Consider the following 16822-nt stretch of genomic DNA (forward strand, 5'->3'; position numbering starts at 1 on the left):
TACGACTCATCAGGAGATACATGTACCGGGCCAATATCAGAGGCAACCTGCCATTCCCTTGTTTGGTCACACAGCTAGCTCACCGGGTTGAGGTACCTTGGGAGCAGGGCGATAAGGCACCAGCCGCTCATGGTAAGGAGAAGGTTATCCCTTGGGGTGACTGGTTTGGTGACCGCCCAGTAGCCCAGCACAGAGACCGAGCAGCCATAGCAGCAGCTACTAAGCTGACTACTTCTTCAGCTGCAGTAGGACCATCTGCACAATCTCGATCAGCACCTTCATTTGCATCACAGCCGGTCTATCGTCTTGTGCAGCGCCTCTTTGAGCGCATGGATTGGATGGAGCGGCACCTGTTGCGACGTTATGAGCAGTTTGAGCATCGCAACAAGCGACGCTATGCACATTTGAAGTTGATTGTGACTTCAGGGCGTACTGACATCCCCTCTGAGCCTGACACACCCTCGGAGCAGTCCGAGGAGGAGAAGGATGAGCAGGAGGAGACCCAGCAGGAGGCGACTCAGCCTGAGCACCCCACAGAGCCTGCGGCACATCCTTCGACAGGAGACGATAGAGATGCAGGCAATGATCCTTCACACCCAGCTTGACTGAGAGCATCGAGGACAATGCTGTGATCTAAGTGTCGGGAGGTCGCCGTTTCCGACGGATTATATTTTGGTGAACCATTTCAGACTTCTATTCTATTGTGCTTTATTTTATATTTTGCTTTATTTTATTTTATTTTTCTTTTAGTACTTGCACATTTATATTTTATTGTACTTCTGTTTATTTTTACTTTGTTGTATTTTGCACTTTGGACTTGTATATATCTTGGATATTTAGCTTGAATTGCACTTTTAGTCTATTAGTTGTGATGTGGAAAAACATGGATTATTAAGTTTAGTTTACCCTTTTGGCATATGAGAAATTGATTTGATTGAAAATAGGAGTAAACTAAAAACTTTTAGTTTTTCATAATAAAAACATTTCATAATAATAATAATAATAATAATAATAATAATAATAATAATAATAATTTTGTCATGTTCTGAACTTTGGCTTGATGATAATTTTAAGGACGTGTTTAACAAATTATAACAATGTCAAGTCCATTAAGTAGCGTTTGGTGGAGAGACAGAGACGTAAAGACTGAGACTGAGAGACAGAGACTAAGAGATAGAGATTGAAATAAATCTCAATATTCTGTTTGGTGTAAAATTGGAGACAAAAATTGAAACAAGAATGAAACTCTAATTTAATTTGCACAAAAGGTAAAATTGGAATTAATTAATTGAAATAAGAGTATTTTAGGTATAAAATGTTATTAAAATATCAGTCTCCATCTCTAAAAATTTTAGTCCCCTGTGTCCCCACTTTTTGGAGGTACCGAAATACTGAAATTTTGAAGACAGAGACAGAAATTTTAGTACTAGTCTCTGAACCAATAAACATGATACTGAGTTTCAGTCTCTCAGTCTCAGTACCTCAAAACAAACGCTACCTTAGAGACATATATATAGTGCCTATAGATACGGTGACTATCCTAACTATAAAATTTTAGCAACATTTTTTAAAGTGTTGCTAAAACAAAAGAACATTTTTTATTATTTAATATTATTTTTTAATTTAAAAAATAAAAATAACCAAGTGTTATTAAAACTTTGAAAAATTTAACTTTAATTTTAACAATATATTTTAAATATTAACTAAAGAAGCATCATTCTCAATCTAAACCAGTAGTAGTAGACTAGAAGTAACACACAACAAAAGGTGAGAGTCAATGTCAGCAATGCATCATTTTATTTACTATTCTTAGATGATTCACACCAGACAAAAAAGAAAGAAATTGACTAGGGTTTATTTACCCAAGAGCTAAGAATTGACACTTCTATGTTTCATGTGTGAGTGACACATGAAGGTCCCCTACCATGCCCTCATTTTCAAAAAAGACAAGTGCATATATAAAATAAAAAGTGCTAGTCTACTTCAGTTCAATTCAAATGTTTCAGCTTTTAACCCTAAAAGTTGTTCCTCTCAAATCTCAATAACAGAAAATTACTAATTCAAGCAAATTTTATGTGTATCTCTTTAGAGTTTAATTTTAATATATAGACAATGTAAAGCGTTTTACACAGTCGTACAGTTACATCTGTTCTTTTGTATGACCATTCGCGCGATTAATGTAAAAGGTAGTTATTTTTTACTGATGTGGCATTATGTAATTGGATGCACGTATAAAATTACTTTACACTGATAGTGCATCAAAATTAAATTCGTATCTTTGATGCTACAGTGCAAATATTTTAATAATTAATAACAAAACACCAAATGTGTAGGTATCCCTATGAGATCTTGAGGTGAGAATCTTACTAACCTTCCTTCAAAATCACACTACTTCAAGGAAACACATAATAGGCTTCAACTCCCTAGTTTTCTAGGACTTCACCAAACAACTCTTTTTCTCTCTCTCATTACAGAAACATTGAGAGCTTGACATCAAGGAAGCATTGGTTTCTGAAACATGGACCACATAAGAAAGCAGGGTAACTCATGAAGACAAACAAAAACTATTAAGAATTTAAATGTAGCATGAAATGCGGAATAAGCAAGATGGAGGATCAGTTAAACACAGTAATGAGTATAGATTACTCAAACATGGACAAGTTCCAAAAGGGTCAGTTAAAAATTGTAAGAATGCAGTTGCTGGATCCTACTTCATGTGCAGCCGTAACATCGTTTTTCGTTTAGAACTTCAAAACCATGGCATGTACTCATGTAGAAAGAGGCTAGTGATGCCGATAGGCTCAACGAGTGCTTACAGAAGTTCTTATAGATCGTTGATCAAAGGAGTCCTCGCAACAGTAGTGAGAACTCCGAGAAGAGTGTAGCTTTTGCCCAACCATGGTTTGCAGCTTTCTAAACGGAAAATCGAACATGGTATTACTTATCAAATATGAACTTTGGAACGCATTGAGCATGGTCATATTGCAGATGAGTTGATGTAACAGTCACCATGTTCTGCAACAGCATTGTCTATAAATTCAACAAGATCTTCAGGTGTGTAGAACTGAGATGAAGTGTATGCTTTCAAAACAGTGAGATCCGCTATTTCACCAGCCGAAGCGCTCTCGAAATCAAAGGACAAATGAGACTCTTCATGTATCATTGCATATGTTCTTCCAATATCCATGCACAGTTTGCAAAACCTAGGATCTTCAAGTGTTTCTATAATGTCCACAGCGCGATCCTGATTTCCTTTTAGAGCATGCCTGTCTTTCATCTCCGATGCAACCTTCCTTATGGATCCAAGATTCATCAATAAATGCCGAGCTATTGTTGATGAGATTTGAGTGATATTTCCATGTCTTCCATTTATATAACAAAGCAAGACAATGTTGGCCAAGGTGAAGCGTGATATGAAAGCAAAGAAGTCATAAAAGTTCATCCCTGTTTCAAATAATAATAACAACACCACTACTATTAATCATAAAATATATATCCCTTTATCCGTTAATTGAATTATCAGAAATTTCTTTTTCAATGAAATAAATCAATCTTTGAATGATAACTGATTATGCCATTAATACCCGTGTTAGCAGCAAGATTGCGCTGGCAAAGACCTTCGAAATCCTCACATACATCCTTGATGTCTTCTATGTATTCGATGGCCTCATTGTAGTCCCTCAAAAGTAAATTCCACTATAATAGTACAGAAAATTATGATGCAAATTTAGTCAATTATATATTTCTCTTTAAATTTGATTCCCACACATGTAGTTGATCACATTGCTCAACTTACCACCCATGAAAGGTTATACGCATTGAACCAGTTGTGGTTTATAGATATTGTATCCTCCTGAAATGTTAAGAAATACCATTGAATGATTACATCATCTAAAATATCCTTGATAGGTTCATCTGATGATTCTTGTTTAGAATAAAAATCTAAGGCATATTTTGTTTCTGCTTTCATGTTCAGTGATTTTGGTATTAGGATTTTGTTAAGAAAACATGATTATATTCTTTTTGCATTTTTCTTCACAAACTTTGAAAATTGAAAAAACTGAGAAAAAAAAAAGCTAAAAAGAAACCATAATATGCTTCAAAACTCCATCTTTCAGAAGCTAGCTATATCGCTGCCTCTACCATGTAATGCAATCGACATCTTTTTAAACAGGGGAGTAAACAATGTGAGCTAAGTGATCCCAACAGAAGCATTACTTTATTTGGTCCATAAAAAATTCCAACTTTAAAGGGATTGTAGGAAACGATTTCAAAAGCAAGAGGGTATAAGTGTATAACATCGATAAACATAAGAAGCTAGGGCATACCAAATTATGAACTTGATGGTACCATCCACTGGGAACAAATATAATTTCACCTGCTTCTTGCATGCATTCTAACCAGATAGCCTGCATACATGGGCAAATTGCTGAAGGCTAATGCAGAAGTTTCTCGGAATAAATAGGATTTACGACAAGATGGAGAGCTAAAATTTACCTTTTTGAAACCAGGAAATTTTGAGTCAGATACTTCATCAAAGATATTATATACACAATTTTTCATATTCCTAAATAAAAGTTGAAAGCAACTTAGCTCTGACAACTATGTACAAAACAATTCATAAAGTATTTTGAAACAACAACCAAGCGTTGTCTCATTGGGATCACTGTCTTCTGAAACAACATCATTAGTTTGTATTTGGCAAAAGAAATGCATTCATACCTGTCAAATACAAGATGATGTTGGGAAGGATCTAGAAAAAGCCATCTCTTTTTTCCACAAACATTTGCCGACCAGCTATATGACCGGAAAACATCGGCATGAAGAGGAGTCCAAGATCCTGCGAGAAGAATAAAAAGCTAGAGGTTAATAGTGGTAAGATTAGTACATAATCATCTGACATTAGTTGCTACTAGACCAATCGAACCTTTAACTCCCATGTATACAAAACGATAGTCAGAGCAACATATTTCGTTATTTTCTTGGTATGTGTCAGAATCAGTATGCATTCTGTAGTTGTCAAGATACAGGTTAAGCCAATCATCACAAAAGAACATTGGAGTTTTATATGCTACATATTCTGGATACTCCTGCCAGAGAGAGAAAAGACAAAACCAGTGAGGAAAATGTCATCTACAAAAGCAAGAATATATAACACATAAAAGCTCTGAGCCTCTGAATCTGATGTAAGGAGAGGATTCTCCATGCCAATAAGACAAATAGTCACCTGTTAACTTCTGTTTGTTCTTGCTAATGCTGTGTGTTTATTATATAAAGAAGCTACTAGGTCACAGAACACAGATTCGCAACTTGATATATAGGAAGGTTGCACTATAAATAAATAGTAAAACAAACAGCCAAAAACTTTATTGACTACAATTCAAGGAAAGCAACGGTGGCAATCCTATTTAATTGCACCAGAGCCTTAATGAAAAGATACAAAGTGAACGAGAATGATAAACAATGCATGACAAACCCTGCTGAAAGGCTTCCTTATTTCATTCACTAATCAGAGTCTAATATTGATATATGAAGGATGCCATGATTGAGAATGAGACAACATAAAATACTAACTTTTATGGAGTGTTTGGTGTCCCCTTAAAAATAGGGTGAGATAAAAAGACTCAAGCATGTATTTCTGAATTCCAATTCAGGTTATTATACAAAGTTTATCTCTAAATTTTTGAGGAGGGACCAAAACCCACACGGTGAAACTTAAATGATGACCTGTGCATATCAGAAACATAGACTAGGCTCCAGCTCCATAGGGCATACCTTTACAAAATGCCAATCCTTCAAATACGGTACAGAGTGACTATTGCTAGATTGGACTGCAGAACCTTCAACATCTTGAAGGCAACGTCCTATAAAATCCGAAACCAGCATCTCCTCCCTTTTCTGATCGGTGAACTCTCTTGTGTCACAATCTGCAACCTTCCCTTTGACAAGCACAAACAAATTGACTCATTATTGCTATTCACCAACCCTTTTTTTTCCACTTTAAGAAATCCAATTCAGACCATTTGATTATAATCATCCATAATAACTAATCAATAATCAACCATATCTAAGAAATCAAATCTCAAACAACAAAACAAAGCACAAAAGATTATATAGCCATTCACCATTTTTACTTTTAGGAATCAAATTCATTCCATTTTTATTACAATCATCCTTAGTCCTTAATATATTACATCCAACAAAAACTAAAATTCCCAAAAAACACAAAAAAGAAAGAACAACATTACATATTCCAAAGTACCAACACAAACTCCTCTTGCTACCCAATTACAATCAACTAATCATTTAATAATCAAGGTAATCAAATTCAAGAGTTCACCTAAACTCCACACACTTAGATAAAACTTGAATCAACTTTAAAGTAAAAAATAAATAAAATTGGGCACCTAATATTAGCTCAAGGGTTTGAATTTGATAACATTGCACTGAACAAGAGAAGCAATGGATAATGTACCTGAACTTTGGAATCCCCAAAATTTGTGGAGAAAAATTGAAAATTGGGGTGGCCAAGAGGGGTGACCCAATCAACTGAAGCTCTCCAATTGTGATGTTCCGAGAATCCATTGAGCAACAAAGGTTTTTTTTCAAAAGGAGAGTGACAAATTTTCCACATTTTATATTCAAAATAAATAAATCTATTGAAGTCTTTTGCCAACTCCAATAAACAAATAGCATTTAATTTTAAATAAATTTTGTATGTGTATTTAATTTTAAAAAAATACTAAATCTATTCATAATTTTTAGATATGTTTGTTTTGTTGTGAAATAAAAGATATATATATAATAGAGATGTATAAATAGAAGATTCTAATATTAAAATAATTAGCTCAATAATAATTTATATATATATAATAATATTATATGTTGTAATGTATATATATATACAAAGATAGAAAGAAGTATTAAAAATAAAGAGAGAGAGAATTGCATATGTTTATTGTTATTATCTCAATATAATAAAGATGATTAATATTGCTATTAATATTATATGTAAAGAGTAATAGAAAAGATAATTTAGAATACTAATAAAATAAAAGAAGAGAAAGAATTGTAGTAGAAATATAAAGAGAAGAGTATTTGATTGCAACATAAAGAGAGAAGTGATTTTATTATTACTTGCTTGTGTTGTATCACGTACTGAGGTTTAGCCTCTATTTATACAAGTAAAGAGGCCACCTTATTCCACTGTTATTAAATACAAAGGCTTTGGTAATAATGAACTTCAGTATGGAAAATGTTAGCCACCCATGGTCATTCATTGTTGTTCTTATCGTAACACTCCCCCTTGAATGACCATTTAGGATTATGCCTCGTTAAAACCTTACTAAAGAAAATCCAATGGGAAAAAACTTTAGTGAAGAAAAAAGAGTACAATATCCTTTGTGATGGGGACTGCCTCATTAAAAACCTTGTCAAGAAAAACCCAATGGGAAAAAAAACCTGACCAAGGGAAAAAGAGTACAATCTCCCCCTCTTGCCGACATCATTTAATGTCTCGAAATCGGCGCATCCCAATCTCATGTACTAATCTTTCAAAGGAGGATTTTGGGAGTGACTTTGTAAATAAATCTGCCAGATTGTCACTTGAGCGGATCTGTTGGACATCAATTGTCCCTTGATTTTGAAGATCATGAGTGAAGAAGAATTTGGGAGAAATATGCTTTGTTCTATCACCCTTGATGTATCCACCCTTAAGTTGAGCAATGCATGCTGTATTATCTTCAAACAGGACAGTTGGAGCTATCTTATGATCAATTAGTCCACATGATGACAGAATATATTGAATTAAACTTCTCAGCCAAAAACACTCGCGACTAGCTTCATGAATCGCCAGTATTTCAACATGATTAGAGGAGGTTGCTGCTATCGTCTGTTTCGTGGACCTTCATGATATAGCTGTTCCACCATATGTAAACAGATATCCTGTTTGAGATCTCCTTTTATGTGGATCAGACAAGTATCCAGCATCTGCATAGCCAACTAGTTGTGACTTGGATTCATAGGGATAAAACAATCCCATATCAACCGTTCCATGAAGATATCGAAAAATTTGTTTGATTCCACTCCAATGTCTTCTGGTTGGAGAGGAACTATACCTTGCTAGTAAATTCACCGCGAATGATATGTCAGGTCGCGTATTATTAGCAAGATACATTAGCGCTCCAATGGCACTAAGATATGGTACTTCAGGACTAAGGATATCTTCATTTTCTTCTTTAGGACGGAATGGATCCTTTTTCACATCCAAAGATCTTACGATCATTGGGATACTTAATGGATGTGACTTATCCATATAAAATCTTTTCAAGATTTTTTCTGTGTATGTTGTTTGATGAATAAAGATCCCACCTTTTATATGCTCGATCTGCAGGCCGAGACAAAACTTAGTCTTTCCAATATCTTTCATCTCAAAGTCTTCTTTTAGAGTTTTTATAATTGTTGGAATCTCTTCAAGAGTCCCAATGATATTTAAATCATCAACGTACACAGCAATTATAACGAATCCAGATGCAGATTTCTTTATAAAAACACATGGACAGATATCATCATTCTTGAATCCGTTTTTGGCCAGATACTCAGTAAGACGATTATACCACATTCGTCCAGATTGCTTTAGACCATATAAAGATCTTTGCAATTTGACTGAGTATAACCCTTGCGAATATTCATTGGATGGTTTAGATATCTTTAGTTCTTCAGGGACTTTCATATAGATATCTCGATCTAATGAGCCGTATAAGTAGGCTGTTACCACATCCATTAAATGCATATGCAGTTTATGATATGCAGATAAACTGACCAAATAACGCAATATTATCGCATCCACTACAGGGGAATACGTTTCTTCATAATCTATACCGGCCCTTTGTGAAAAACCTTGTGCCACAAGTCGGGCTTTATAGCGCACAACTTCATTTTTCTCATTTCGTTTTCTCACAAATACCCACTTATATCCAACAGATTTTACATCTTCAGGTGTACGGACTACAGGTCCAAAGACTTCACGTTTTGCAAGTGAGTCTAATTCAGCCTTCATGGCTGCTTCCCATTTTGGCCAATCATTTCTTTGTCGACATTCTTCAACTGATCTTGACTCAATATCCTTACTTTCATGCATGATATTTAATGCCACATTATATGCAAATATTTCATTGACAATTGTCTTATTTCGGTCCCATTTCTCTCCTGTAAAGACATAATTTATCGAGATCTCGTCATTTTCACAATTTTCAGGTACCTGAACGTCTTCTGGCGTTATATCAAAATTTTGGACAAGTGCAGGTGTCTTTACTATGTCTTTTTTAACAGGAATATTATTTACCTCTTTTCTCTTTTGAGGATTTTTGTCTTTGGAACCGACAGGCCTGCCACGCTTCTGGTGTGTATTTGCTTTCGTGGCTATTTGCCCTACTGGGACATCAATTCGAATTGGGGCATTTTCCGCCCTGCCACGCTTCTGGCGTGAATTTGCTTCAGTGGCTACTTGTCCTACTGGGACGTCAATTCGAATTGAGGCATTTTTTGCTGGTATGTAAGATTTGGTTATCCTCTTTGTATCGGAAAATGCATCAGGCAATTCATTTGCTATTCTTTGCAAATGTATAATCTTTTGAACTTCCAGTTCACATTGCCCTGATCAAGGATCTAAATGCATTAATGATGATGCATTCCAGTTAAGCTCCTTTTCAGGAAGCTTATTCTCTCCCCCTAATGTTGGAAATTTTGATTCATCAAAATGACAATCCGCAAATCGGGCTTTAAATACATCTCCAGTTTGTATCTCAAGATACCTCACTATAGAGGGAGAATCATATCCAACATATATTTCCAATTTTCTTTGGGGTCCCATTTTGGTGCGATTAGGTGGTGCAATAGGAACATATATCGCACACCCAAATATTCTTAAATGGGAAACATTTGGCTGCTGGCCAAAAGCTAATTGCATAGGAGAGAATTGATGATAACTCGTTGGCCTCAAACGAATAAGTGCTGCAGCATGTAAAATAGCATGCCCCCAAACCGAGGTTGGGAGATTTGTTCTCATAAGTAAGGGTCTAGCAATTAATTGGAGGCGCTTAATAAGTGATTCTGCTAACCCATTTTGCGTGTGAACATAAGCTACTGGATGTTCAACACTTATTCCATTAGCCATACAATAAGCATCAAAAGCTTGGGAAGTAAATTCACCAGCATTATCAAGACGAATTGCTTTAATTGGATTTTCTGGAAATTGTGCTTTTAACGAATAATTTGAGCCAGTAATCTCGCAAACGACAGGTTGCGAGAAGATAATAAGCACACATGCGACCATCTCAAAGATGCGTCTATTAGGACCATAAAATATCTAAAAGATCCACATGGTGGATGAATAGGTCCACATATATCACCTTGAATCCTTTCCAGGAATTCAGGAGACTTAAATCCAATCTTTACTGGTGATGGCCTTAAAATTAACTTTCCTTGTGAACATGCAGCACAACAAAATTCACTAGTTTTAAGAATCTTCTGGTTCTTTAGTGAATGTCCATGAGAATTTTCAATAATTCTTCTCATCATGGTTGTTTCCGGATGACCCAATCGGTCGTGCCAAGTTATGAATTCATTTGGGCTAATAAACTTCTGGTTTACAGTGGCATGTGATTCAATTGCACTAATCTTGGTATAATACAATCCATATGAAAGTGAGGGTAATTTTTCTAATATAACTTTCTTATTTGAATCATGAGTTGTCTTCCATAATTTTTCTTGTTATTAAAAGCTTGCCATTTACCTCTTCTGGGGTAACGATTTGCCGCATTTACTTCAGGAAATGGGGCGGCGCCAGCTGGGCGCGCTTCATGATTTTTCAATACAACTCATTGTTGCGTTCGGCAACAAGAAGGCAAGAAATTAACTCAGAATATTTCTTAAACCCTTTCTCTCGATACTGCTGCTGCAGGAGCACATTCGAGGCATGGAAGGTTGAGAAAGTTTTCTCCAACATATCATGATCAATTATTTTTTCCCCACACAATTTCATTCGTGAGGTGATTCGAAACATTGCAGAATTATATTCATTTATAGATTTAAAATCTTGTAAACGCAAATGCGTCCATTCATATCGGGCCTGAGGAAGTATCACCGTTTTCTGATGATTATACCTTTCTTCAAGATCTTTCCAAAGATCTGCAGGATCTTTTAATGTAAGATTATTCATTTTTCAATCCTTCGTCAAGATGACGACGGAGAAAAATCATGGCTTTAGCTTTATCCTTCTGGGATGCATTATTTTCAGCCTTAATGGTATCTCCAAGATCCATTGAATCAAGATAGATTTCAGCATCTAGTATCCATGATAAATAATTGTTTCTAGATATATCAAGAGCATTGAATTCAAGATGAGAGAGCTTCGACATAATGAAAATTTGTTACCTGAGTCTTCCTAAAAATTTGATCAGAGTCTCGTGCTAATAACGTGTTATAAAATAACTAAATAAATAAATAAGGAAGAGGTAATATAAAATAAAATGTAAATAGAAGACTCTAATATTAATATAAGTAACTTGATAAAATACTTTATATATTTATATGCGAGAATTGCATATGTTTATTGTTATTATCTCAATATAATAAAGATAATTGATATTGCTATTAATATTATATGTAAAGAGTAATAGAAAAGAGAATTTAGAATACTAATAAAATAAAAGAAAAGAAAGAATTGTACTAAAAATATAAAGAGAAGAGTATTTGATTGCAACATAAAGAGAGAAGTGATTTTATTATTACTTACTTGTGTTGTATCACGTACTGAGGTTTAGCCTCTATTTATACATGTAAAGAGGCCACCTTATTCCACTGTTATTAAATACAAAGACTTTGGTAATAATGAACTTGAGTATGAAAAATGTTAGCCACCCATAATCATTCATTGTTTTTCTTATCGTAACATGTTTTAATTTTTTTAAATTATTGTAATAAAACTATTTTTAAAAGATACTTAATTGAATTGAAATAACATTGGATAGATCCGGATTCGGGAGTACCAAAATTTCATCGAAGAAGTTGCGGCGGCCCCGTGCCTCCTTCCCTCGTTCCCTGCTGACCGCCGTCTTCCTCCTCCTCTATCTCATCTCAATGTATGTTTTATGTTGAGAGCAGAATTGTTAGAATTATATTGTTTTTGATTTCTTATTCCTGCTATATTGTGGAGTTTCCTCGTACGAATGAGGAGGGATCCGATTGCTGATGATGTTACCACCGCCTATCCTTCTGGACGAGCTCATAGCGGAAATCCTGCTGAGGATTCCGGCAAGGTCTCTTGTTCGATTAAGGAACAGCGTCTGCAGTTCATTCAGAACCCTAATTTCCAGTTCCCAATTTGCCAAGGACCACCTTCGACGTTCAATGGCGGTGGATCCAGCCTTGACCCACCCGCGTATTGCCTATTATAGCTACAGGCTCTCATACCCCGCAATCGGAGTTTTCTCCATCCGATCTGTGTTCGAGAACCGTCCCCATGAACCCACCAAAGTAGTTGCCTATGAGGGACGACGCCACCTTCGCATGATTGGCTCTTGTAATGGATTGCTGTGCTTGCACGATGAGGAGCGTGCCATGCTGTGGAACCCCTGCACCGGATTCACATCTCAGCCACTTGAAATTGGTGGTATCTTCTTCGTCTGTGGATTCGGTTATGATCATGTGAACGACAAGTATAAGCTTTTCCTCAATTTCCTCGTTGAGGAAAAGAAATCAGGTGGACCTGTCACCAGAATTTTCACATTCGGCCCAAAATGTACCTGGAGAACAATTCAGGATTTCCCACATAGACTATGTGACCCCGGTAAGAAGGCTATTCTGTCAAATTTGGTAGGGCTTTTTGTAAGTGGCACTGGCACCCTTAATTGGCTTCTTTGCAGCTGTCTTACTAGTTTTGTCGCAGTTCTTTCCCTTGACTTGGTGAAAGAGACTTATAGTCAGATTTCCCTTCCCAGTAGGGATTCAGATGATGCTCTCAGAGTGTTACCCCGACTGGGTATCTTGAGGGGTTGTCTTGCTGTTTGTTATGAGACTAAGAAAACTCATTGGACTCTCTGGATCATGATGGAGTATGGAGTTCCTGAATCCTGGACTAAATTGGCCATAATCCCCCACCACCCACTACTCCTTAATCCTCCTTTAAATTGTGCATTAGAGCCTATGTACATGTTGAAAAATAACGTTCTACTGGTGATTTCTCCTAATGGCAAGTTTGTTTTATGTAACTTAAATGATGGCAGCATAGATTTTCCTAATATTGACAGCTCCGATGATGGCATGACCAAACTCCCTCCTTTGTCTCGGGGTGCAGGCGGAAGGGACTTTCACATCTATCATGAAAGCTTAGTTTCACCCTCGCACTTTGGTCTTCCAACTTGCTCATCTCAAATGCGGTTATTTAAGCCAGGCCTATTCATTTGGTGAAGAATTTCCTACCCTGTCTCTTGAATCCATAACTTTATTATCATTAATGTGGTTCCTTGTTTTTTTGTATTTTTTTTTATAGACTGATAGACTCTGGCTTCGATTTAGTTAGAATATGTTGTTAAGTAGTAATTAACACCACACAGAATAGATAAGTCCCCAGCTGTTCTCAGTTTGCCTCCTTTGCTGCCAGAATGCCTCCCTTTGCAGGATTGTTCTAATCTCTTGTGGTTGGCTATAGCAGCAATTCTGATTCTAAAAGGAGGCAACCACATTAGCTTTTAGACCATTTCATAAAGGATGCCTCTTCTTAGGCAATTGTTGATCTTAGTGATGCTGTTGCTGCTTGAGTATGTTGTCTGCTCTTTTTGGCTGTTTTAAAAGTTCTATCCCATACACTTTGCTTTGATTATAGTATACCTAACAATCACTTTTTTATTTTTTGGATGTACTTAAACTAAACCTTTTAAGTAAAACTTTTTTTTTTAGTTAGATAACCTTCACAATATGGAAATTGAGAAATCAGGCGTTCTTTCAAAGTGTAGAAAGTTGAAAGTTTTGACAACTTATGATCTAGGAAAAGTTATCATGAATACCAGTGTTCCAGTTGTTTTAACGGTTGATTTTAATTAATATATATTATATATATTTTTTATAATTCAGATCAACGATTAAAATAACTGGTGCATCGGTGATATACCTGAAACTCTTCCTATGATATATTCTTCCGTATAAAAGGATCCAAAACTCTTGGCCCATCATTATTTCACTATAAAGAATGAATTGATTTGGAATAAAGATGTGGGATAACACTAAAAAATAGATATAAGCAAAAAGGCTACCAAAGAGTTTGATTGAGAATTAGCATTCTTTTGTATCCGGCCTCAAAACCCGCTTTTGGTGGCTCCCAACTAACCAATTTTGAAATAGGTTTTTTTCAAGGACCCAAAGAGTTTCTCATAAAACTAATGGTTCGCTGAGGCTCAAGTGCCAGAAGTTCGAATCCCGCCTTGTGTATACAATAACCTATTGATCAGCAACAGACCCTTAAATAGAGCTCAGATTTGCGACGGATTAGTTCTTAACCTATCGGATTAGGAGATACCGTGAACAATAAAAAAAATAATTAAAGAAGATTGTGTTTTATAGAGTAGAATGAGATAGCATAAGGAAAGGGCATTAGGTATGAATTATACTAATAAAAAAATAAAAATGAAAAATATGATCTACATGGAACGAGGACATTATGGTAAAAGAGGAGGAAAGTTGGGCGGAGAGTATTATGTTAATTGTTAATGAACTAATGAAGTCAAATTAACAGGGTTTGAAAATTAGTTAATAAGTTGATAAGTCATGATTATGAAGTAGTGTAATTAAAACTTACAATTGTAATGTAACTTAAGTCTTTTTTTTTATTATAAATAATATTATTTTAAATTTTATTATTTAACTTAGTTAAATTAGTTTATAAAAAAATTTGGATGTATAATATTATTTATATTATATTATTACATATGGTTTAAACTTTTATTGTACGATGAAGTTAATACCGGTTGCTTTCTATATTTCAAGGAGAACTTTTATTATACGTTAGTCTCAATACCCATTCACTTTGAATCCAAGCCCATTAATAGTTTTTAAAATGCAGTTAATAAGAGGAAGTTCAGAATACAAGAGATCCAACTTTTCTAATTACAATGTTATAAGGCATTAAAATAAATAACAATGTTCAAGGATTAAATCCTGTGTGTCAGCCTCGATACGAGGGGACACAGATCAGGAAAGTTGAGTTACAGCAGTGGAATAATGCGGTGGAACAATATGAATAATGGCTAACCAAATGAGATCCTCGAAGGAGGAGGATGATCGGACAACCAATCTTGGAGACATCAGTCATCCAGGATATCCTCTAAAATTGGAGGGCAATCCTGCTGTTAGAAATGAAATTACATAATGGAGCAGCTTCTTAGTCTCACCTCTAAAAAAACAAAATAAAATTATTACTAAAAATACATAAATTGATGGACGAGATAATACATGAATAAACTACTAAAAATAAATTACATGATGGAAGGGTTGATTTAATCTATCGGGTGTGGGGGAGCTCCACATGGCTGAGCTACTTAATTAAAAACAATATATAAATTGCTGGAGGAATTTTTCCAATAGAAATTTCTCCAATGGGAATCTTGACGTCGGGCAATTTATATCTATTTTTAATTAAGTAACTCAGCAATGTGGGACTCCTCCACACCCGAGAGATCAATCGATCCTTCCAACGATCCTTCCAACTTTCTTCGTCGTGTTCTTCTCTTTTCGGAAATTACAAATGGAATCCTTTCTCTCTGTTTTTTTCATTCTCGGAAAAAGATGTGCTGTTACCACTGAGAGAGTGGAACTCCCAGTAGGGACTTTTCAGCAGCACCTAATCCAGAGAAGAAAAAACGAGAAAAACAAAAACACAAATAAAAAATAAGAAAAAAAATTGAAAATAATTTGGAGATGAGATCCAGAAAAGAGAAAACCATAAAAACAAAAACACATATAAAAAACGAGAAAAGAATTTGAGAAAAATTCGAGATTAAATCTAGAGAAGAGAAAACCAAAAGAACACATACACAAAATAAAATTAATCTAAAAAACAAGAACAATGGGAGATGATACCAAGAGAAGAAAAAAACCAGAAAAACAAAAACAAAAATAAAAAACAAGAAAAAAAATTAGAGATGAGATACAGAAAAGAGAAAACTAGAAAAACAAAAATACAAATCAAAAACAAAGAAAAAAATTTGGAGAAAATTTGGAAATGAGATCAAAGAAGAGAAAACGAGATGAACAAAAACACAAATCAAAAAACAAGAAAAAATTGGAGAAAGATTCGAGATGAGATCAGAGAAGAGAAAATCAAAAGATCACAAACACAAAATAAAGTTAACAGTTCCTCAAAAACAGGAACAATGGGAGATGAGATCGAGAGACGAGAAAACCAGAAAAGCAAAAACACAAATAAAAAACAACAAAAATGTAGAAAATTTGGAGATGAGACCCAGAGAAGAAGAGAAAACGAGGAGAACACAAACACAAATCAAAACAAAATCACAAAATATAAAGTTAACAGTTCCTAAAAAACAAGAAAAAATGGGAGATGAGATCGAGATAGAGAAAACAGAAAAACAAAAAATACAAATCAAAAACAAGAAAAAGAAAAATTGAAGATGAGATCCAGAGAAGAGAAAAGAAAAGCAGAAGAACACAAATGCTATTTTATAGAGAGACTCAAATGCTGTTTCTAGGGCAAAGTAATGAGGCAATTATCCACCACTTGCCAATGCAACTTGCTCGGGCAACGGGCAAT

The 16822-nt window shown here is 35.2% G+C and overlaps 2 protein-coding genes across 2 annotated transcripts; one reads left to right on the forward strand and one right to left on the reverse strand.

The window, feature by feature from the left end:
- LOC107623961 (jmjC domain-containing protein 4) lies at positions 2217–6600 on the reverse strand. The gene is made up of 9 exons (XM_016326374.2): positions 6476–6600; positions 5776–5934; positions 4928–5090; positions 4723–4840; positions 4498–4567; positions 4329–4409; positions 3797–3853; positions 3585–3696; positions 2217–3444 (listed from the first exon to the last, which is right to left on the reverse strand). Exons 2-9 carry the CDS (start codon positions 5884–5886, stop codon positions 2978–2980), a joined length of 1179 nt encoding a protein of 392 aa, XP_016181860.1. The 5' UTR covers positions 5887–5934; positions 6476–6600; the 3' UTR covers positions 2217–2977.
- LOC110267382 (F-box/kelch-repeat protein At3g23880-like) lies at positions 12257–13884 on the forward strand. Its single transcript, XM_021112801.1, has 2 exons — positions 12257–12847; positions 13308–13884. The coding sequence occupies exons 1-2, from the start codon at positions 12409–12411 to the stop codon at positions 13322–13324; spliced, it is 456 nt and encodes a 151-aa protein (XP_020968460.1). The 5' UTR covers positions 12257–12408; the 3' UTR covers positions 13325–13884.

Source organism: Arachis ipaensis, chromosome B10, assembly GCF_000816755.2.
Source record: "Arachis ipaensis cultivar K30076 chromosome B10, Araip1.1, whole genome shotgun sequence".
Classification (NCBI taxonomy): domain Eukaryota; kingdom Viridiplantae; phylum Streptophyta; class Magnoliopsida; order Fabales; family Fabaceae; genus Arachis; species Arachis ipaensis.

Excerpts from the sequence above, each read along its gene's own strand:
- LOC107623961 (XM_016326374.2), bottom strand. The coding sequence starts at position 5,886 with ATGCTGGTTTCGGATTTTATAGGACGTTGCCTTCAAGATGTTGAAGGT. Across the intron at positions 5,091-5,775 it reads AGGATTGGCATTTTGTAAAG|GAGTATCCAGAATATGTAGC; the intron begins GTATGCCCTATG and ends TCTCTCTGGCAG. Across the intron at positions 4,568-4,722 it reads CATCATCTTGTATTTGACAG|GAATATGAAAAATTGTGTAT; the intron begins GTATGAATGCAT and ends ACTTTTATTTAG.
- LOC110267382 (XM_021112801.1), top strand. The coding sequence starts at position 12,409 with ATGGCGGTGGATCCAGCCTTGACCCACCCGCGTATTGCCTATTATAGC.